The sequence below is a fragment of the Xenopus laevis genome, chromosome 4L (assembly GCF_017654675.1).
Source record: "Xenopus laevis strain J_2021 chromosome 4L, Xenopus_laevis_v10.1, whole genome shotgun sequence".
Taxonomy (NCBI): Eukaryota; Metazoa; Chordata; class Amphibia; order Anura; family Pipidae; genus Xenopus; species Xenopus laevis.
Genome location: NC_054377.1, coordinates 59738336 through 59763013, shown reverse-complemented (window position 1 = coordinate 59763013; position 24678 = coordinate 59738336). Strand labels below are relative to the sequence as shown.

Sequence of the window (24678 nt, the reverse complement as noted above, 5' to 3'; positions counted from 1 at the left end):
GGGAGGGGGTTATATCACTCTAATTTGCAGTACTGCAGTAAAGAGTGATTGAAGTTTATCAGAGCACAAGTCACATGACTTGGGGCAGCTGGGAAATTGACAATATGTCTAGCCCCATGTCAAATTTCAAAACTGAATATAAAAACATCAGTTTGCTCTTTTGAGAAATGGATTTCAGTGCAGAATTCTGCTCAATCAGCACTTTTAACTGATTCATTATGAAAATTTTTTTTTTTTACCATAACAGTATCCCTTTAAGCAGGCCGGATGCTGATAAAGGCGCGTTTGCGCTCGTTTACGCACAGCTGCGCAAGCGCGTCTTCGTTTACGCACGGTTGCGCACGCGCGTCCTCGTTTACGCACGCGCGTCTTCGTTTACGCACGGTTGCGCAAGCGCGTCTTCGTTTACGCACGGTCGGGGTCTGGGCGCGACATGGCCAGCAGGGTTGCCTGGGGCGCCTGGCCGGTATTGCCCAGCACTACTATCCAGCTAATGATTTAAAGCCTATATAGCAACTCGCCAATATTAATGTAAAAAAATCCACAAACACGTTGTGAGTTGCCGCCTGTCCAACAGAGGGCGCATGCGTCCAGCCGCAGTACCGGCAGGCCGCATTTACTGTGCGAATGTAGGCGTCGGAAGTAAGAGCGCACTTCCGGGTGGTGGCCACGTGGGTGAAAGAGTAGTAGAATGTGGAGGAAATGAGGCGCTGACAGTTCCGTGCGCTAGTGCCATAGGCTCTCACAGCTCGGGATTTCATTATTTCAGGGAGCGAGCAGATTAGGTGAGAGCGAGAATTTAAAGAGACAAAGATGGGGAAGAAAGGGAAAAAAGAGAAAAAGGTGAAAGGCGCAGAGAAAACAGCTGCCAAGATGGAAAAGAAAGTGTCTAAAAGGTCCAAAAAAGATGAGGTGAGACAGGGAAATATTTGTGTCGCATGAGATGGGGGTGCGAGTAACATATTGTCTGTTTCCATCCCTTCTATATTACCAACATGATCTATTTACATCACTCACACACTGCTGCCCCAGTGGAGTTTACAGTCTCAGCCCCATCAGATAATACAGACCGTTTTGCCAAGAGCCATGTTGTACTTTCTCTTTTATTACTGTTTTCAAAATGATCTACATGATTAAATTGCCAATTAGGGGTCTACTTGCTTTTTAAAAACTTCCACTGAAATCAGAAAACTCGGTGTGCTTTTATTGAAACAGCGGCAGCTTGAAATTAGTTTTTCTTTTGTACACAATGCAATAAATGTCTGCCATGATAATTAAGTTGCTCGTTGGAGGTATTGGTTTTCTTTTAACCCACTGTGCTTTGTGTACTTAGCATCCAAAGAATAACATTTAAATGTACAGCAGAAATTGATCATATATTTACTACGGATGCACCGAATCCACTATTTAGGATTCGCAGAATCCCTGAATTCTTGGTGAAAGATTTGACTGAATACCGAACCGAATCTGCATATGCAAATTAGGGGCAGGAGAGGAAAAAGTGGAAAAAAATGTTTCTTTTGTAACGAAAAGTCACACGGTTTCCCTACCCGCTTCTAATTTACATATGCAAATTAGGCTTAGTTTCGGCCAGGCACAAGGATTCAGCCGAATCAGAATCCTGCTGAAAAAGGCAGAATCCTTAACCGAATCCCGGATTCGGTGCATCCCTAATATCTACCCATTTAAATGGACAGTATACACCTATGCTCAACATCAGTACATCAGTGCTAAAAATGTATTCTTTTGTATGCGTGCTTTAATGTTTATTTCAATAAATCTATTTCCCTACCTCTGCTGTTTTTCCCTGAACCCCCCTTTAAATGGTATTTTGTTTAACCATAGATGAGCTCTGTATAAGCAAAGTTCTCCCTTCCCTAAACAGCAGCCTTTGTCAGCTATTCAGATAGCAAATCATTATACCCAGCACTTATCCGTGGACTGGTCCGTTGTTTTGCTAACTGTTCCTTCTCAGACATGCCCTTGCAGAAACAAGAATTTGTTAAGTGAAAGTGGTTTCATATTTTAGTGCAAAAAATAGATATTTCCTACATAAAATATTAGTCAAAAGGTATATTTGACACAAGTCCTATTCATTGAACTCATTTTTAAAATTGTGTATACTTCCATTTTATTCTGCTTTATTTTTAATGAAAAAAGGGTGTCCCCTCAAAGCAATCTATGTGGTGAGTCAGTATATTTGGATTCGGTATATGGTCCCTGCAAAACCTAGAAACACATAAACTACACTTCTTTCTGACATTTCTGTTGTGTGACCATATTTGCTAATATCTGGCTGGTTGTACCAGGGTATGAATATTTCAAAGTTTTACCTGTGTGTTGTTACACCTTCTTTTATACTTTCTTACACCTTCTTTTAAAAAAAAATGTATACCTGTACAGACACAGCTTCTAAATTTGTACCATACATATCTGCAATAAGCCTTCACTTTTTGTTCATATTCACAAATATATTTTGCAGGAGGATTTGGAAGCTCTCATAGCTGAATTTCAAACACTTGATGCTAAGAAGACCCAGATTATAGAAACCATCTGTCCTCCACCTTCCCCAAGGCAAGTGAAATATTCACTACCCTGTGCATGAAATACACTGTTAGTAATCCTATAACACAACAACATGGACACCTGTTAGGGGTCTATTTATCATGCTGTGCAAAAATTGCAGAGAAACATTACTGTTGCGCATAGCAACCAATCAGATCTTTGCTTTTGTTTTACATCTGTCTAATTGCTGATTGGTTGCTCTGGGCAATTGCTTGATTGGTTGCTCTGGGCAATATCACCGGTAATGCTTCACTCCAGATTTTAACACAGCGTGATAAATTGGCCCCTTCATTTTTACAAACATTATACAAAAGTTCCTGGAAATATTTTTTTAGTGTAGCAGTAAAGAACTTCCTCCCATGCAGCTTGTTGCAACAGGTTAGACTAATCATGAGTCCACAACTTCATGTAGAAGTATTTTTGCATCAACAATAGCAAGTGGTGCATGCGTTTCTACCTGCAGGGTAGAAAGTTTTCACTACATTCTCCATCTTACATGCATTTTGGGTTACAATATAGACTGCACTGCTCAGACTGCCAACACAAGTAATTAAAGGGGTTGTTCACCTTCAACACTGTTCAGTTGGTTTCAGATTGTTCACTAGAAATAAAGACTTTTCCAATTACTTTCTATTTTCTATTTGTGACTGTTTTTGAAGTGGAAAGCTTCATTTTTTACCTTCTTATGTCTTATGGGAGGGGGGGGGGTCGCCGACTTTCAACTGTTCTAAATTGATATGTTTAGTTGATACATTTCTTATCTTTGTCCCCGCTGAGCAGAAGCCCTGAGTTTCATTAAAGCTTTTAGAATTGATACAATAGTTGCTAATACCCCAGAGATGCTGCTGAGAAATGTAACAACTAAATGTTCCAAAATTGTAACAGTTCAGATTCTGCACCTGGATTACTGTCAGACAGGAACTTTAAACTTCAATATTATTTTTTAAAAATGCATTTATTGCGAACAAAACGTTTTTGCACTCCGTTTGGAGAAACACTTAGGATTTGGCTGCATCCTACCAAAAAAAAAGTTTATAACCAAATCCTGAAATCAGGATATCCTTGATTTTTAACACTAATTCAGAGGCCAAATGGTGTACTGTATGGTCTACTGTATTTTAGCATAAAGGCTCCTCAGAATAAAATCTGAGGGTTTTATAAATGAGTTTCTCATCTTGCATATGTATACCTTTGTTTTTTCTTTTACACTTTGTCAGGATTGACTTATAAACATATTAATATGTAGACTTATAAATATGTATTTATCTCCCTCAACTTCAGGTTAAATGGATCCCTCAGCCCACACCCAGAAAAAGATGAGTTGATTCTCTTTGGAGGTGAATATTTCAATGGACAAAAAGTAAAGTATATATTTTTCCCTTTTATGATTGCATATAAAGTTATACAATAGCATGGGCAAAAGGCAATTTAATAGAATTTAATACATTTAATTTAATAGGTTTTGCAGTAATACTCACTGAATATAGGAGCAAATAACATGTAACCTAATAAAGACCATAACATATCCATAACATCATCAAGATTTGGGATACTTGTTCTGAGGTGGAGCCAATAGTAATTTGTCCTTTCCTTATATCTCTGTATTCTGACTAGCAGATATGCCTGTGCATCTAATGGTTTCTCCTCCTTGCCACCTATTTATGTTTATGTCATCTAACTTAATTTAATTATTTTCTGCTGAAGTATGAACAAGTATGTAAAGTATGGCAGAGGAATAGTGCTAAAGCACATGGGCATCTTGTTCTATTTACATCAGAACATATAGTTGTTGATGTTCTGTTTTCTGCATTCAGTTAGCCAGTTTTGTACAAAAACAGAGTTTGCCCTAGTCTGGTACCAACTCCTATGTTTGCTTTTTCTATTTAGCTTCTAAGGTTTACAGGACCACTGCATAAAACATGAAACCGTGTTTTTGTGTGTGATCTTGTTGTCATTTTCTTTAATATCTAGGGTACGGTCACACTGACTGTTTTGGGGAGATTTAGTCGCCTGGCGACTAATCGCCTCGTCTTTGCAGCGACCAATCTCTCAGAACGCCTTCCCTCACTCTGCGCTGGCTATAAAAAAATCGCCGGCGCTAATCACACGCGGCAATTCATTTTCCGAAGTCGTCCGACTTCGGAAAACAAATCGTCGCTCAGTGTGACCTTACCCTAAAACTATCTTTTTTTTTTATACAAAATCTAGACATGGAAGTCACAACTGATCCCTTACAACTAATCCCTTAAAACTATATATATATATATATATCTTCCTTTTGAAATCAGCAGTGTTGGCCAATATCTGGAAACTCTTAACACTTGGATTTGAATGGTAAACCTGCATGGCAGGAGATTCTAACTTTTTACTGGCTGGGCTCACATATTTGCCGACTTAATTTGGGGGTTATTTATACTAAATGGAATTTATATAGCACGCCATTTGTTGTGCACTGTAGTTACATTGTTTGCATGCTTTCAACTAGATTTAATATTTTAAACAATGTGTAAAAATGTGCTATGTCTTAATTTGCTATGAAATTATCGGAATCTTTTGTTAAAATGAGACATATTTTTTTATCTGATTCTATGTTTCTTTCTTCGATATACTCTAAAAGGCCAAACTTAAAGGTATTTTAGGTGAATGCTAATTTGCAGCTCTAGATATTTTTGGGACAACGAATGAATCAATAATACGATAACCTTTCCTTGTAACCTTGTTATGGGCTAAAGGGGGCCCTCATGAAATGTTGGGGCTTGAGGCGACTGTCTCAGTATAATATTTTATCTCCTGCTGACTAGTACATGAATTTGATGAGCTAATCAGATATGTATTTTGTAATACCTGTCTAGGTAAAATATCAGAAAGTACTCTTGCTGGATCTTGTTCAGCAAAATGCAAACCCATTTCCATTAGATATTGTGCTTGCCAAGGCAAGGACCAAAGTAAAATCATACACTAATTCTCTTGCCAATTATTCACTCCCTCCCCTTGTCTGGTGTAACATGAAACAAAGAAATGTTGTCAGCCATTACTGGCTTGTGAGTGGATTTTTATATCAATATTTAATGAACCTTGAATCCTTTCAGGCTGCTGCTCAATGCCAATGGCCTGCTATCTGTGTTTCTCAATGTGTACTGGCAATGTGTAGATAAATCCATGAGAATTTTGTAACAGCTTGGCTATTGTGGAAGGGCACTTTTGTAGGACACTGCCTTGCCAGTAAGATCTATGGTGGGTTATGCATTCTTACATGCCAAACATTCCTGTTCAGTTAAAATAATGAACTTGGTATGTTCTACCTTGTATAACCTATAGATAATGAAGGAAAACACATTTAATGCAACATGTTAATAATGATATTAATAATAATAATAAAAAGGTTCCAATAGAGACTCATGGAAGTGCTGGGGCTGGTAGATTTCCACCATAATAGAGATTTTATTTTTAAGTGCTGGGAAAATGGGAGGGAGCCTGTTTTGTGGAAAACTTTTTATTGCATGAATGTGCTTTTGCCCTTTCATGTAGACATTTCCTTTGCTATTTTTAGTGTATGTTTTGATACTTTTTTCTGTGTTAAAATAAAGATGGATATAAGTGATCAGCAAGTCTAGCTAATTTTAACCATTTATGCTGTGTTCACCAAAAAAAAACATTTACTGATTGGAATCTGCTCTGAACTAAAGGAGGCTATGCACAGCCATATTTAAGCTGCTGATTAAGCCCCTTCAGACTGAGTTGGGAGCTTATCTTCCCTCCAACGTGCCTCCCCAACTGTCATCTGCACGTTAATGTGACAGCCTGCATTCCATTGTTGTGATCCAATCTTCACAGGTGGCCAAACTGGGGAAACATTCCATCATTTGGCGACCTTAACAAACGAGTGGTTCTTTCAATGTATGGCCGTTTAAGCCCCATGAAAGAGACAGTCAAAGTTAAGATCAACTCCATTTCTGGGCCTCAAGATGCTAATGAAACCCAAAACAAATGCCTTAAGAGATTTCAGTTTACTAACTCGTAAGCTTTCTAATTAATTAGAACAATTATTCAAAAAGCCATTGTGTGAGCACAGAAAAAAATCCATTGCGTGGGCACAGAACAAACCCAGAAAAACGGAACAGATCCAAAAAGCTATCGCTTGAGCACAGAAAAAAATCATTTAAAGGAACAGAGACACCAGCAGTCTGAAAATTCTGTAGGAGCACCACGTGATCTTTTTCTGCATATTTGGCCTTCTCTTCAGCCCCGTGCCAGCCCATCTATGCACAGTTGAGGGAAAAGTCACCTTCTTGCTTATCCCTTCAGCTTTTCACTCTACTGCACATGTGCACCTGGACTGGAATGAAGCCATAAGAAGCCAAGGTGATGGGCTAGTGCAATTTTTATCAAACAAGGGCTTTAGTAAGTAAGCAGTTATAATTACTGGGGGATCCGTAACATTTTGGTGATTATACGTTTACTTTTCCTTAACAGGTGTGGTTCACTTTTAAAGGTATCCTGTCATCGGAAAACATGTTTTTTTTCAAAACGCATCAGCTAATAGTGCTACTGTACCAGAATTCTGCACTGAAATCCATTTCTCAAAAGAGCAAACAGATATTTTAATATTCAATTTTGAAATCTGACATGGGGCTAGAAATGCTTTCTGGCAGGCTGCTGTTTTTCCTTCTCAATGTAACTGAATGTGTCTCAGCGGGACATGGGTTTTTTACTATGGAGTGTTGTTCTTAAATCTACCAGGCAGCTGTTATCTTGTGTTAGGGAGCTGCTATCTGGTTACCTTCCCATTGTTCTTTTGTTTGGCTGCTGGGGGGAAACGGGAGGGGGGTGATATCACTCCAACTTGCAGTACAGCAGTAAAGAGTGATTGAAGTTTATCAGAGCACAAGTCACATGACTTGGGGCAGCTGGGAAATTGACAATATGTCTAGCCCCATGTCAGATTTCAAAATCGAATATAAAAAAATCTGTTTGCTCTTTTGAGAAATGGATTTCAGTGCAGAATTCTGCTGGAGCAGCACTATTAACTGATTCATTTTGAAAAAATGTTTTCTCCCATGACAGTATCCCTTTAAGTTAACTTCTAGTATTTTATAGAATGGCTAATGCTAAGCAACTTTTCAATTGGTCTTCACTTTTTATAGTTTTTTTAAATTATTTTCCTTATTTTTCTGACTCCAACTTTCAGATGGTATTCACTGACCAATTGTAAAAACAAATGCTCTGTAAGGTGACACATTCAATGTTATTGCTTCTTTTTTCATACTCCTGTTTCTATTGAGGCTCTCTCCTATTCATATTCCAGACTCTTATTCAAATCTGTGCATGGTCATTTGCATGTGCATGGTCATTTTGACCCTAGCAACCAGACATTTTTGAAATTGCAAACTGGAGAGCTGCTAAATAACTCAAAAAACAACAAATAATAAAAGATGAAAACCAATTGCACATTGTGTTAGAATATCACTCTCCACATCATACTAAAAGCTAACTCAAAGGAGAACCACCCCTTTAAATGAGAAAAGTCTGGTTACATTGTTCACTAACAACCAGCTCTGGTGTTCTGCTTTATTAAACCAAGAATGGCACCCAATATGGTCCAGATGTACAGAAATTCTGGAAAAAGGTACTGCAGTTTCTAGCAGACAAATTTACATTACTGCAAGTATTGAACCCAACTACTTGCCTACTGGGCATAACAGACACTTTGGTACCTAAATCCCATTCCAGATTACTGATGAGAGAACGCATGTTCTACACCAGGAAAACGGTAACCCTACACTGGATGGGACCAACACCCCCTACACTTTCAAAATGGATTAAAATTATAAACTCCCAGCTGGAACTTTACAAAGTAACTTACATAGCCACAGGCTGCCCACAGAAATTTGAAAAATTATGGACTCCAGCGGTCCAATAACTTCACAACAATGGTCCAATAATTCCATTTAGGTACACTCCAAATTATCCTCCATGTCTATCTTTCCTTCTTCTTCCTTTCTATATGTTTGGTTAGTAATGGAAACTTAAAAAAAAAATTGCTATTAAAAAAAAAAAGAATGGGCCTCCACTGGTTAGGGCAATAGATTTTTGCCCTACAGAGTTATTGATGGTAGGTATTTTAAGACAGATCAATGTGGTGCGTGGTGATGGAGAAAATGATTGAATATATTTAATATTAAAGCTGATAAAGGTTTTAGATAATGTCATTACATTGGTTACAGATCATGCTGTACATTAGAATCACTTAACTTAATGCATATCATACGTTTGAGGATTTTAAATGGCTCTAAATCATGGAGTTTACAGTTTCAGATTGATGAAGAGTATATTAGTGGTTATTGGAAATATCAGATGATATGATGTAACTCTCTGATGCACTTCCTTCCTCAGACTTTTCTCTACAATGAGCTGTACATATATAACATCAAAAAGAATGCATGGAGCAAGATAGACATTCCAAACCCTCCTCCACGAAGATGTGCTCATCAGGTAATATTTAGACAGAATATAAATTGTTCTCCTATATACAAATGGATCATCTGGGCCTGGGGAAAACACTGGCCAGAAGTGCTTTGGGGGCAGATGGCATCTGGATAACCAAACAAGAAAAGAAACACTGTTAAGGCATTCACTTTCGAATACTAAGCAAGAGTACAGGAAAAAAGAAGGATGGACTGGTTTATCACTTTTATAGATGGGAAGTTTTAAGGTACAGGTATTGGATCTGTTATCCAGAAAACTCTGAATTACGGAAAGGCCATCTCCCATAGACTCCATTTTATCCAAATTTGTTAAAAAATTTTTTCCTTTTCCTCTGTAATAATAAAACAGTAGCTTATACTTAATCCCAACTAAAATATAATTAATCCTTATTGGAAGCCTATTGGGTTTATTTAATATTAACATTATTTTCTAGTAGATCCAAATTACAGAAAGATCCATTATCCGGAAAGCCACAGGTCCCATACCTGACAATGAATTGGCTTTATTTTTGTTTAAAGGAACAGTAACACCAACATACAATATACTGTTATACTGCACTGGTAAAAGCTGTGTGTTTGCTTCAGAAAGAATGCTGTAGTCTATATAAACAAGTTGTTGTGTAGCCATGGGGACAGCCATTCAAGCTGGAAAAAGGAGAAACTGCACATGATACATAGCACATAACGGATAAGCTCTGTCCAGTACAAAGGTGTTTTATCTGTTATGTAACCTGTGCCTTTTCTCTTGCTTGAATGGCTGCACATGGCTACACAACAGCTTGTTTATATAAACTGATCGTCTTTCTGAAGCAAACATGCCAGTTTTACCAGTGCAGAGCAACAGTACGTTATATTTTCATTACTTTGATACTATTTCGGTTTTTTGTGTTACTTTTTTTCTAAGGGTTTCATTTTCCGAAGTTACCTGAAGTTTCCTTGTGAGGCGGAAAATGAATCGCTCCATTGTAGCCGTAGCCTTTTCGAGGAGATTTGTCGCAGAGTGATTAATCTCCCCGGAATCTTAGCATGTCACCACCCTAATGATTGAGAAGTTTGAGGAGTAGATAAACAAGTGTAATGAGTGGTTTGTTTAATAATTGGAGATAAGTTTGGAGATAGAATTTGAGACAGAGCTTTGAATTGCTTTGAATTTCAGGATCAAATAGGAGGCCATGGCAAAAAGTATACAAAAAACAAAGCTATCTTGGACAGTCTTGAGGAACAGAACGGGATAATGTGATACTCCACTGTAGGGAATAGACACCATTGTCTGTAACGAAGAGCTTCATACCATCAAAAATCGTGTTTTATTAAAACATATAGATGTTGTGACTTTGTGATTGCTTATCCATAGTATATTCGATTTAATATGCAACGTAACAGGATATTTTTTGTATCGATATTGGATTTATTTTATAGTTTTTTTTATTGCTCCTGTTGCAAGCATATTTGTATTTTTGCATGTGTTATATAAAGCTCATTTGAAGACCATGATCATAAGAATAGGTGGCTCTTTTTTGGAACATTAACTCTTTGTATGCTATATACCATACAATCTATGGTTCTGACATGAAAGGATTATTATGCTGATGCCATAGCTTCTATAGTTCTGTGTGTCTCTTTGATCTATGCCGTGCCATGTGTTTACTGGCAGCACTGGGGCAAGATCAAAGAACTCTGTCACCGAAAGGGTTAAAGATGTCTACAGACATCAAAGTAATAAGCCAACACAAAAGATGAAAAAATGACCGGACTTGGTGTACCGGATAGAAGTTTATGTAAATATTATCTGGATTTTTTATTCGTAGTGTGCTGTGTTTTAGGAGCCATCTAGCCAGAAACAAACTGTGAGCTGGACCCACATACATGTAATTGAATATACACTTCTCTTGTACGTTTATGTCGTTAATATGTCTGGTCTAAAATGTCATTCATTTGTAAACGAATGACCGTAAACTATACTGAATGTCTGTAAATAGGATTGAGTACTTTATTTATTTATTTTTTCTTTAATTTTGTATGTTAAAAGAAATCCTGTTCTGAAAGCCCTGGCTTTGCATTTTGTGCCTCTTGTAGTAGATAACAATTTCATCTGTATAAAAGATTTCTTTCCATTGCTTGCATTTTGCATATTTTACGAACATTCCAGTGATCCTATTAGAAGTGTTATAACCTATCCATAACATTGAGTTTCCTCCAGGGCCTAAACATCTATTAGGTCCTTGCTCTACACATTCTAATCTAATAAACTGTATAGTTGAAGCCAAATTCAGAAGGTGGTTTGAATCCACAGCAGATGTCATTTATCTTGATTCTGCTTTTGGTCATCGTTCAGTGATACCATTTACTGGTGCCAGTGTATGTGTTTACTTTTTTGTCCCCTTTTTGAATTTTTATTTGTGATGCACAGCTACTACAATAATATAGCACAGGATTTAAAGGACAAGTCAAAAATCATTGGGGGTGCCAGTGCATTGGGTACCCCCAGTTGAATATAATTGCTGGTTTACCTTGGATCCCAGGCTAGCTGCCATTTCTAATGATGTCCCAGCAATTAGATTAGCTATTCCGATGCAAAAGCCAAGAGTCTGAACATACACAAATGTTACAAAGCAATACCCCTACATTTATACCAAACCTTTAAAGGAAAAGGAAAGTCTCTATCACGGGGGGTGCCAAATGTTCGGTTTTACAGAGGGATGACTCAAGTCTTGTTTAATGCTGCATCTGTCACCTTGTTCCTCCTGGTTAATGCAGAGTCATTTCAGCATCTGCTTAAAGAGATACTGACACCAGAAATTAAACTTGTTTTTTACATCTATAATAACGCTGTCTTTGCATGATATTTATAATTTTGCCATAAAACTATTTGCCCACTGCTTTTACATTGCTTATCTGACGCCCATGTTCCTCTGAGTGGGCTGCCATATTTGTGTAGTAGTAATCCGTCAGCATTAGAAACTCTGACAGCCTGAAAAGAGACAGTCACATTGACAGAACAGTCATCTGGTTTAGGAACTTCAAGTAACAATTACTTATAGAAGCAATTCTTTCAGTATAAAACAGTCAAGATAAACTATATACAACATTTAATATACATTCATGTTTTGTAGTGTAGTTTTTTAGTGTCTGTATCACTTTAATGTGTAAACTGGGGGAGGATTGCAATTCTAAATTTTTGTCTTGTGACACATTTGTATTTGTGCAAACTATAGTTTTTGACTGCATGCTGTCCTTCGAATAGGGTTAGTGGGGCAGTAGTGAAACCCTCTTGTATATTTTTTTAAAGTCACCTTTCCTATTGACCTTTCAGAAAGTGTTTTACAACAGTTTATTGAATTTGTGCAGTCTTAAAGCTCAATATTTAATTTTTTAGCATGTTACAGTAAAAAAACATAAAAATGAAAAACAGAAACATCTTTTATATTGTAAATGTATTTTCCAATGAGCAAATTTCAGCCCATCTGCTGTATAGTAGGTAGTACATATATGGGACCTGTTATCCAGAGTACTTGTGGCCTGGAGTTTTTCCTAGAAAATCATTTAAACATTAAATAAACCCAATAGGATTGTTTAGTTAACAATATGGATGTCTGCAGCTTAGTACAAGGTACTGTTTTGTTACTACAGAGAAAAAAGAGATCGTTTTTAAAAAATATATATTTTACTCAATTTTTTTATTTTCAGAAACAAAATAAAAGGATTGTTACATCCATATCATACTGTTTTTACACTTCATTCTATTCAATAATATGATGTTTTCAAGTATACTATTGCATGATTGCATGATCTTACAATGTAACTGTATAAAATTGGAGAGGAAAAAGGTAGATAGAAAAGATAAGAAAATTAGGGTATAGTTCTTCAACCAAATCATCAAATACAGGCTAGAGCCCAACATTTCTGAGACAATCTTAACATTACTTTTGTTTAAAGTTTTTTGCCAGATTATATCTGGTGTCAACCAACTAATGGCCAGGCTCCATTTTACTGCTGAAAGAACATGTTTAGATAGTTGTCTGGATTTTTTGTTTAAGCCTTTTATTGGATAGTTATGCAACAATTCCCACAGGTTAATTGGAAAAGTTCTTGAAAAAATCTCTTGTAGCAGGGAATGCACTGCAACCCAATGATTTTGAGCTATTGGACAATCCCACCATATATGCACTAATGTTCCTATGCTGTCACATCCTCTAAAACAAAGGGGAGAATTTACTGAGGAAATCTTATGTTTTCGTTGAGGAGTCATGTACCATCTATTGAGGAGTTTGTATGATAATTCCTTTATTGCCACGTTCTCTGATATTCCTTTCGTAGCCAGCCAGATTTTATTCCACAATCTCCCTGCAACGGGACAGGTAAATCTTGCTCCCAAGCTAAACAATATGTGTAATAATAATTGTAATGTGACGCCAAATAATTGAGTATAAATTATTGATATCAATCCCTTTGTAAATGGACAATTATCACATATAGTCTCGAACACAGTTAGGTCTTTGGTCGTCATATGTTGTATTGTATTCTGTACAAAGTGACGTACTTGGGTATATGAATATTTTCCATTGTCCGTAAAACCATATGCAAACTGTAAAAGTTGAAAGGATTTCATATTCGTTTTTAACATTTTGAATTAATTGTTTAAAATAGTGTCTATGGTCGATGGCCTTTCTGTAATTCAAAGCTCTCTGGATAATGGATTTCTGGATAAGGGATCCCATACTTGTTTTGTATATAACAAAACATGCATATTTTTTTTAAAGCAAACAGCAAGGATATACATAATAAAATGTATTTTTTTTTTTTGCTCTTGTCACAGGCTGTGGCTGTTCCACAGGGTGGAGGGCAACTTTGGATTTTTGGAGGAGAGTTTGCATCACCTGATGGGGAGCAGTTTTACCACTATAAGGATCTGTGGGTTCTGCACCTTCAGACCAAGACTTGGGAAAAGATCAAGTAAGTCAACAGAGCTTACTGGTTACTTAAGCACATATCTAATAACACATTATGAATTGTATGTGGTCCGCTCTGATTCATAGAGATAACCTTTCTGCGATAGAATCAAGGAAGGAATCCAGATTTATCAGTCTGATATTATTTCTTGAATACAGAAAATTGTGTTAAAGATACATTATTTGCGTTTTTATACACAGTATACAAATTAAAGGAAAACTATACCCCCCAACAATGTAGGTCTTTATAAAAAGATATTGCATCAGACAGCTCATATGTAAAACCCTGCTTCATGTAAATAAGCTATTTTCATAATAATATACTTTTTTAATATTATAGTATGTGCCATTGGGTAATCCTAAATAGAAAATTGCCATTTTAATAAATAAGGGCCACTGCTTGGGATCGTACAATTCACGATGCAAACAAACTATACTTGTTAGGTCACATGAGCCAATTAACAGACAGTTCTGTCTTTTGCTTCCGCACTTCTTCCTTTTACAGTTAAGAGCTATAGTATTTCTGGTCATGTGATCTCAAATGGTGGTTCAAGGCAAGAGATGTAAATGTTCAATATTTACTTATCAGTTGCTTAAATATTAATTTTGGGGGTAAAGTTTTCCTTTAAACTTACAGCCAACAACTAAATATAAACTTTAAAAAAAAACAATTTGCATAATTTACTGTGTGACAGTGCTATGAATTATTATCTGAATTACGGAAGCAATTACATGAGCTGTCAGTAGAGGTTCCCCAGTGCAGGATATGTAATGTGACTCCACAAGGGTATACTTCAAAATGAAGCCATCTACGGTCATTTTATTGTGACCACTGTGATAAGAAACGAGTGAAAGAATCTGCATAATTTCTGTGAACTGTTTTTCCTTTTCCAACAAATTGCTTTATTAGGGAGGAAGGGAACTGCCTTAGCATGTGACTTTAACGGTGTTATTGCCAAACAGGGCATCTGGTGGACCATCTGGGAGAAGTGGCCATCGCATGACGTACTGCAAAAGGCAGCTGATTGTTTTTGGAGGATTTCATGAGAGCACAAGGTATGGAAGTTATTTAAATGTTCTTAGGGCAAGTGCACCTTCTACTTCTCCACAGTTGATGATAATAGCAATTTGGTGTAATTTAATGTAGCTTCTGTCACAATTTTATTAGATTTTTGTGGTTTTTATCCCTGCATTATTGTGTGTTACATGTTAATTAGCATAGCTTTGCAGCTAAAAAGATCTCTCTGCCCATTTTTTATTCACCAGAAGTTAACTTTCCAAAAAGGGATGGTTTTCTGTTTTTTTTATACTGTTATGGGGGCTCATAACACATAGGTCACAGGTAGGTGTCAGGAGAAGCTGTTTTGGACAGCTGAGTACTCCCCTACATGCCATCTCCTTTGGTAAGTCTATGCATATTGGGGATCAGACTGTTCAGTAGCCCTCTGGCATTCATGATGAGGTTTTTTTATTTTTGTATTTAAGAAGTTATGCAATGTAAATGCTGCAAATTGCAAGATTTTTAGACGACTGTCAGAAATGCCAGAAAAACCACCTACGTTTAGCAAAGATCTGTAGTTCGGAGTATCTTTGTCCATTTAAGATCTGTCAGAATGTACACTTTCTAAAAATGTATGGTTTTCAGGGGTCAACTTACGTTTTTTTGCAGCTTTTACTACACATTAAACAGTATGTTTTTGAAGTAGTCGAAATGCAAGCCACAAAATGAGTATGTATAAGGTATATTTTTGGGTCCTTACATGCCACATACCTTGGTAAACCTGTTGATTTTCCAGTAGCTGAAATGATAACCATGATAGATCAAATGTGCTAGATAGATGTGATAGATCAAATGCAAGAGTTCACAATTTTTCAAGCAGCACTACAGCTTACTGTGCACCATATATTGAATCTAATTTAACAAACGCATTTCTTTATCCTGTTGCATTTGTTATAACACAATATTGAACATGTTCTTCCCTTTTATTGGCTCATGCCATGCCAAGTTAAAAACTAAAGGCCAGCTGTGTCACTGACTTACTGTATTATCTCTATTAATGGAGATATTTCTGCTCTAGGGACTACATCTATTATAATGACGTGTACACCTTTAATCTTGACTCCTTCACATGGGCTAAACTTTCACCCTCTGGAACTGCTCCACTGCCTCGATCTGGATGTCAGATGATCACCAATCAGGATGGAAGTGTGGTCATTTATGGAGGATATTCTAAGCAGGTGGACTTTGGTGAATTTTACCTTTTATATTAAACTGTAGAAATCTGTAGAAATTTCACTAGATTTTTGAAATGGAAAAGACAGGCTAGAGACCTCTTAAAAGAAGGTGCATTGTCTAATTGGCAAGTCATTTGCCAAACAGTTTTAATGATTTGTTTGCCTAGTTCAAAACATAATTTGCATTTTATTATACTTTCATAACGGTCCTAGAAAAGTTTGTTTGTTTTTAATTGTGGTTAATTGTGGTTTTCAAAAACCTAAAAATGCATTTATCTTTACATTGGAAAACTGGGCAGCAAACTGGAAAATGAGGTTCAATGTTGATAAATGCAAGGTTATGCACTTTGGCAAAAATAATATAAATGCAAGTTATACACTAAATGGCAATGTGTTGGGAGTTTCCTTAAATGAGAAGGATCTAGGGGTCTTTGTAGATAACACGTTGTCTAATTCTGGGCAGTGCCATTCTGTGGCTACTAAAGCAAATAAAGTTCTGTCTTGCATAAAAAAGGGCATTAACTCAAGGGATGAAAACATAATTATGCCTCTTTATAGGTCCCTGGTAAGGCCTCATCTGGAGTATGCAGTGCAGTTTTGGACTCCAGTCCTTAAGAGGGATATAAATGAGCTGGAGAGAGTGCAGAGACGTGCAACTAAATTGGTTAGAGGGACGGAAGACTTAAATTATGAGGGTAGACTGTCAAGGTTGGGGTTGTTTTCTCTGGAAAAAAGGCGCTTGCGAGGGGACATGATTACACTTTACAAGTACATTAGAGGACATTATAGACAAATGGCAGGGGACCTTTTTACCCATAAAGTGGATCACCGTACCAGAGGCCACCCCTTTAGACTAGAAGAAAAGAACTTTCATTTGAAGCAACGTAGAGGGTTCTTCACAGTCAGGACAGTGAGGTTGTGGAATGCACTGCCGGGTGATGTTGTGATGGCTGATTCAGTTAATGCCTATAAGAATGGCTTGGATGATTTCTTGGACAGACATAATATTAAAGGCTATTGTGATACTAAACTCTATAGTTAATATAGGTATGGGTATATAGAATTTTAATTAAAAGTAGGGAGGGGTGTGTGTATGGATGCTGGGGTTTCATTTGGAGGGGTTGAACTTGATCGACTTTGTCTTTTTTCAACCCAATTTAACTATGTAACTATTGTTCTTTTAATGTTGGTTATAGTACTGTTAATTGCCACCTACAATGCAGGATTCATTACTTGTCAGCCACCAGGTTTGCCATTGAAAACGGGGTCTCCTTCTCTGTTATGGATTTTCCATCATGCTGATAACTGGCTAGAAAAGCCTTTACACATTATATTGTGTTGCTTGAATTGGGATGAGTGCCCAGGTGAGTGTCGATGTGACAAATGCATTGACTGACTGTGGACTCTCAGGCTGTTATGACAGGTGTTCTCCTTCCTCTAATTAGCCAAGAAAGCTCTGTGCTCAGACTTGACAATTCTCAAGCCGTCATTGTTCCGGAGTTGCACAATATGGCTTCTGATGATAATGGCCCAAAGACTTGCAGGTGGCTAAGTGTCTGAGCTGATCTGAAAAGAAATCTAATTTCATTGCATGAGAAGTTCTTTCTTTTGTTTGGTTTTCACCGCTCTACATCTGGTGGATTCTGAAATCTGCAGGCTGCAATGCCTCGCTACTCTTACACTAATGACACAGAGCATTTCTAAAACGACCAATACATTGATGATAATGGCAGGCGGTATTGGGCCCAAAAATGCAAATTTGAGCATTTCCAGGCATCTTTCACAAGTGATGACCAGTTGCTTCCAATCATATTGAATGATGGTTTTGAAGATAAACTATGGTGCCATTAGCCTAAGCCTAAGGTTTCATTGCTGTGTAAGATCTGACAATAAATGTAAAAACCTTCTTTTTCTGACTGGGGTTTTCCTTGTTTTTAGAGAGTCAAGAAGGATGTTGACAAAGGAACTATACACACAGACATGTTTCTGTTGAAGCAGGAAGGTACAGGTATGTTCTCCTTCCAGGCACTGGTTCTCAAAAAGAACATCTGTGCAGTCTTCTTCGCTGGCTGAACCGGTTTGTCAGTGAAAATTACTGAAAACTTACAAAAAAGGTTTTGGCAGTTAAAAAAAAAAAATGGGGGCTTTTAGAAATGTAAATTTAAAAAAAAAATGTGGGGGCAAGCATTGTGCAATATTTATGCCATCATTTAAAAAAATTAACACCATACCTTATGTCTGCTAAAAATCATTTAAACATTAAATAAACCCAATAGAATTGTTTTGCCTCTAATATGGATTTATGCAGCTTAGTTAATATCAAGTAAAATGAGCTGTTTTATTGTTACAGAGAAAAAAGAAAATTGAAATTGTTTGCTTTAAATTAAGTCTATAGGAAATGTCCTTCCCATACTTTAGAGCTATCTGGAAAACAGGTTTCAGTATAAGAGATTTCATAGCTTTACATGTGTAATTCTACAGCAGACATCATGTTTTCTAGCTTCACTATGGGAAATTTACCATTGCTTTAGGACAAAATGAAGAGATGAGCATCTAGTTTTGGGGGTGCATGCTTGATGTTCTATTTGGCTTTTTTTAATGGGAAGTTATGTGCCTGGGGTTTGATCTCAACACAAATTGTTTTTAAGAGGGTTGTTCACCTTTATATTTATTTTTAATATGATGTAGAGAGTTATATTCTGAGACAATTTGCAATTGGTTTTCATTTTTTATTATTTGTGAGTTATTTAGCTTTTTATCCAGCAGCTCTCCAGTTTGTAATATCATCAATCTGGTTGCTAGGGTCCAAATTACCCTAGCAACCGTGCATTGGTTTCAACAATAGACCGGAATATGAATAGGAGAGACCTCAATAAAAAGATGGTTAATAAAAAGCAATAACAATTCATTTGTAGCCTTACAGAGCATTTGTTTTTAGATGGGGTCAGCAAACCCCATTTGAAAGCTGAAAAGAGTCAGAAGAAGAGGGCAAATAATTCAAAAACTATAAAATAAATAAATAATAAAGGCCAATTGAAAAGTTGCTTAAAATTGGCCATTCTATAACATAGTAAAAGTAACTTAAAGGTTTAGTGTTTAGTGTTAAAAGAATGGCCAATCCTTAGCAGATTTTCAACTGGTCATTTTTTTTTTTAATTATTTGCTTTCTTCTTCTTCTGACCCTTTCCACCTTTCAGATGTGGGGGTCACTGACCCATCTAAAAAACAAATGCTCTGTAAGGCTACACATTTATAGTTATTGCTACTTTTTATTACTCATCTTTCTATTCAGGTCCTCTCCTATTCCTGTTTCAGTCTCTTTCTCAAATCAGTCACGGTTAGGGTAATTTGGACCCTAGCAAAAAGACATTGCTGAAACGGCAAACTGGAGAGCTGCTGATGAAAAAGCTAAATAACCTAAAAACCACAAATGATAAAAAAATGAAAACCAATTGCAAATTGTCTCAGAATATCACTCTCTACATCATACTAAAAGTTAATTTAAAAGTGAATGACCCCTTTAAAATTAAAGTCCTGATGGATGTAATGTAGCCTTGTTTTAGCCAGAATGTTTGTTTAGCTTCCACAATCTAAGGAAGGAAAGGCCAAAATGCGAATTTATTTGCGTAGGTCAAATATACATAGCACATATGAGCTGTATACAGTTAGGAGCATGTTACTTGCCACTTTACTACTTGCTCGTTTCCATTCTTTTCCCATATCTACAAACCTGCTGTCCTGGATTAACTAACTGGAAGTGATAGAATTTATGATTAGCACTATAAAGGGTGCTGGCAATTCTTTTTATGTTATGTAACTGCTGGAAATCCACTCCCTCCAAGCTGCACTGTATAATTTCCCCAGTGGGCAGGTCCTGTGTACACACTGCCTACACAACAGCCATCAGGTGGTAAACTGCTTGATGCCAGGGTTGCTAACTAGCAATTAACTCTAGCAGCAGGCTGCCTGCGACATGCTTTAGCTTGGGAGACAAACCAAAAAGGGACTCCATGAGATGATAGGCTGTATTTAACATGTTCTCAGTGCTGCTCTTGCTGTCGCTCACTGAACAGAAGAGAGGGAGACGTTTTTTAACAGTGCTTTATGGAAAAATAAAACTTTTGGTCGGGTGGGTAATTTTGAATCACTAATAAAAACCGCAAATAGACCATATTTCCCATGTAAAATGCAATGCTCATGCTTGATCAGTCACTTATACTTATTTATAGCATATAGTGGGAAAGGACAGGACCTACAGCTCTCTGTGTAGCTCACTGTTAGCTTGTACCTTATAACGGAAATAGGTTAGCACTGGAAATAAGTACATTATATATCCTTAAGGCTTCTGGTGGCTGCTAAAAGGAAATGTATGGATTGAAGCTGAAGCAGTGTAGTATTAGCAATGGAGGAGTCACAGAAATAGTGTGATTTGTATTTGGGCTATTGAGTTTATTTAGCTATTTATTGGAAAAACATTCTCCTTATCAGTCTCATTAACCCTCATTGTATTGATGGCATTTGTTCCACTCATTCCACTCCACAATTTGCCTTTGCCTCTTTTTAACATGCCGTATTTTGACCGCCTGTTTTCTCCTCCAGATAAATGGGTCTGGACTCGATTAAATCCTTCTGGAGTAAAGCCCACCCCTAGGACTGGTTTCTCTGGGACTTTGGGACCTAATAACAGAAGTGTCATGTTTGGAGGTGTTTTTGATGAGGAAGAAGAGGAAAGCATTGAAGGAGACTTTTTAAATGACATTTACATGTATGATCTGGGGAAGAACCGTTGGTTTGCTGGTCAGATAAAGGTAAGAAATATTTTCTGGAATTCCAGAGGAATTGATTGTATTGATGGAAAAAGACTTTATTTATGCAAATCGGCTCTCCCCACAAAACAGATAATGTAAAACTCCTGTTAAACAGTGGCTAATTCAGCACTCAAATTGACTTGGATTGTACCAAACATATCAAGAGGCTGAAATAAAAAGCCCAGCCTTCTATGATTACCACTGAACTTTGTAGTACAGGTATAGGATCAATTATTTGGAAACCCAATATCTAGAAAGTTTTTTTAAAAATGATTTCTCTGTAATAATAAAAAACAATTAGATTAGAAGACGTTTTGAGCGTTCTATACATGAATTCTCTATGAACGTGACTTGTATCTTTAAATACAAACCGTATACAACTTTTACATTTATATTGTACAATTAAACATTTGTATGGATTATTGTCATGGAATTTCAGGATTTTATACTAAATAAATACTCTGTATGATAAACTGCACTTTTTTATGGTGTTTGTGTATATTTTTAACCCAGACTATTCTCTAGCGGCCTTGCACATAGTGATGCATGGCATCTGACACACAGATATTTAGTAAAGCATTTAGAGAATACACTTAATACAACTTTGTCCCATTTTAAATATAGGGACCGAAAACAGAAAGAAAGAAACGGCGGCGTGGAAATAAGCAATCTGAAACAGCATCACCATCAGAGAATGGGGAGGTTGGCGCACAAAACCCACCAGGGCCTATAGAAGTTATAAAAGAAATTATTGCAGAAGATGGGACAGTGATGACAATCAAACAAGTGATATCGGCCCCATCAGCTTTGGAGAGTGAAGAGGAGGACTCTGTTGAGGAAGAAGAAGAAGAAGGAGCTAGAAGTCCAGCTGTGGAACCTTGTCCACGTTCCAATACCATGATAGCTGTCAAACAAGGGGTTCTTTATGCATATGGTGGGATGTTTGAAGTTGGTGACCGTCAATTTACACTAAATGACCTGTACAGTCTTGACTTACATAAAATGGAAGAGTGGAAGGTCCTAGTGGAAATAGATCCAAGTAAGAAAGATGAATGGGAATATATGTTTTATAAGATCATTGGCTAGAATGCTTATATAATTGGTAGAATTAAAATGATCAATTGTGTGTGAGATATGTGGGAGCAACATATTATTGAAGCTTATTGAAACAACATATGGGCCCTTTCATGCTGGTTGCATGATAAAGCTTTATATGTGGTCTCCATGTAACCCCATAGAGATTTTGGATTTCCATTTACCAGCTGGTTGTACCAGGACTAAGTCTGGTTGCATAGTGTGCACGAAGACATGTGAGCAAACGTTACTGAAGCCCTATCCTTCTAGATAAAAATGCCTAATCACAGACTAATTGGATGAAGCTATATCTCCGAGAAAATGCAGATATACACAATCTATTGTCTTTTCTTTCTGCAGAAGCACAAGAATGGCTTGATGAGTCAGATTCTGAAGATGAAGAGGCTGAGGGTGTAGAAGGAGGAGGAGATGAGGAGGAGGAGGAGGAGGAAGATAGTGAGGAAAGTGGTAAGTATAGAAAAGTGCATGTAAGATTATACAACTATTGATTAAAGGGTTTGTTCAACTTTAAGTTAACTACTAGTATGTTATAGAATGGCCAATTTTATGAAACTTTTCAAATGGTCTTCATTATTTAATTTCCAGCTTTTAAATGGGGGTCAGAGGTTCCCCATCTAAAAACATATGTTCTGTAAGACTACAAATCTATTGTTATTGCTACTTTTTTACTCATCTTTTTATTCATGTCCTCTCCTTCATATTCCAGTCTGTTATTCAAATCAGTGCATGGTTGCTAGGATAATTTGGACCCTAGCAATCTGAGTGCTAAACTTGCAAGCTGAAGAGCTGCTGAATAAAAAGCAAAATAACTCAAAAACCAAAAAACCCACGTCAGGCTAAAAGTTAACTCAAGGTGAACTAGCTCTTTAACATTTACTTAATTTTATTACATGTATGTTACATGGGCATTCTGTTTATTATTCAAAGCATTTTGAGAGGATTCCAGTTCTACACATTAGGGTAAACTTTAGTCTCCCTCTGCTCGGTTCCTTCATTTATCATTAAATACTGTATATTATCCCTTCCTTAGTTTGAGAATAAGCCTATACAACATACAGACCCGAAGGCTTATGCAATTTTAAAATATCGCAGTTTTCTTATTCTTTATACTCTTTCCATTGTTAATCTTTTTGTTCCCATTGTTTCCAGATGAAGATTCACACCCTCCAGTAGAGTCACAAGAGAAATATCCAGACTACTTGGCTCGGACTGAGGAATACTGGATTAAACTTGCTCGCACTAACATGGGCCCTGACGCAAAGGAAAAGAAAGTTCTAAAAGTTGCACAGGCTATGGCGAAGACATTTTATGAATTAAAGGACTAGGGAGACTAAAACAACATTCAGAACATGAATAATTACTTAATTTTGGCATCATGATGTAGATCGTGTATGATGTGTAAATTGTGGACAAATGTAATATAACCCTGATGGCTTAAAGCAGTGATGTTCTTAAAGGGCACATTTCTTTTGATGTAAAATACAGGAAGGAGTAAATATAGGGCAAGACCATTTTTTTAATATGGTATGGGTACATTTCCTTCTTAAAGACACAGCTTCTAACAATACAGTCCTATATTGTACTGTTTCGATGTTAGCCATCTCTAAACCTGAAGGTTTAGCACAATAAACAGCACTTCCCTTCTCTACTAGGGGTGTAAAACGAAAAATCTAAATTTAAAATGTGTTTCCTGATTGGCCAGCCCTGTCTCCTTTGTAACCGTTAGAAGGCATTATGGACATAATATGTGTGATTTTACGCTAGGATTATGGCATATAAAATGGAATAGAGAAACTGGTAGAACACTAATTCAGACCATATATCCAATATACAATGCTTTTTCATGGTCCTTTAGCTGTTTTTGTGATTGTATTTAATCACAGCAGCATCTGCTGGAACAGGATTAGCACATTCGTCTTCCTATTTACTCATAAAATCTCAATGGCATTTGGGTGAAATAATCTGATAGAAAGATAATATCTAATCATTAGGATGTTCCGGATCTGTTTGCATGTTTCTATGCATAGTTTCTTTGATAGTAGCTCATAATAAATGTACGTGTTTATAAGTAACAAATACTGTACAACCCAGCCTTAAACATCTTGCCTTGTTACTGCCTCTGCTCTACACCATAGCGTTCAATGGAGTTTGCCTTATTCATATGGGCAGAGGTAGGCTGCAGGCATTTCACTGGGGATATGTTAAGTAACGGTCTAGAGAAAGAAAGGTAGAAATGTGATTGTCATTATTTTCAGCAGTTCTCCTCTAACAGAAACATTTGAACGCTCTTGTTAAACACAGCTGTTTGGAATCAGTATCTGCCAAAGTAAAAACAACTTAATTGCTGTTTTGTGTTTTTTTTACCTGTATTTGTTGTAATGTTGAACAGCACCCATGAAAGGCATAGATAAACCCAAAACTAACAGCCGCGTGAGCCAACTTTTTTTGTGCCAGCTTCATTATTTTTTAAAGCCCAGCAAGTTGCTGAGCTAGTAGATGTATTATTCTGTATTTAGAAATCATACTTCCAGATGAATGCGC

The 24678-nt window shown here is 36.9% G+C and overlaps 1 protein-coding gene across 2 annotated transcripts; it reads left to right on the top strand.

The window, feature by feature from the left end:
• The first annotated feature begins 695 nt into the window (after nucleotides 1-695).
• Nucleotides 696-24483, top strand: klhdc4.L (kelch domain containing 4 L homeolog). 2 transcript variants are annotated; one of them, NM_001086047.1, is given in 12 exon segments: nucleotides 696-912; nucleotides 2483-2574; nucleotides 3847-3925; nucleotides 8959-9057; nucleotides 13867-14003; nucleotides 14963-15055; nucleotides 16078-16237; nucleotides 18173-18242; nucleotides 20834-21042; nucleotides 21667-22081; nucleotides 22477-22584; nucleotides 23287-24483. In NM_001086047.1, coding segments are annotated over 12 exon segments (1737 nt in total). In that variant the 5' UTR covers nucleotides 696-813; the 3' UTR covers nucleotides 23463-24483.
• Nucleotides 24484-24678: the final 195 nt, after the last annotated feature.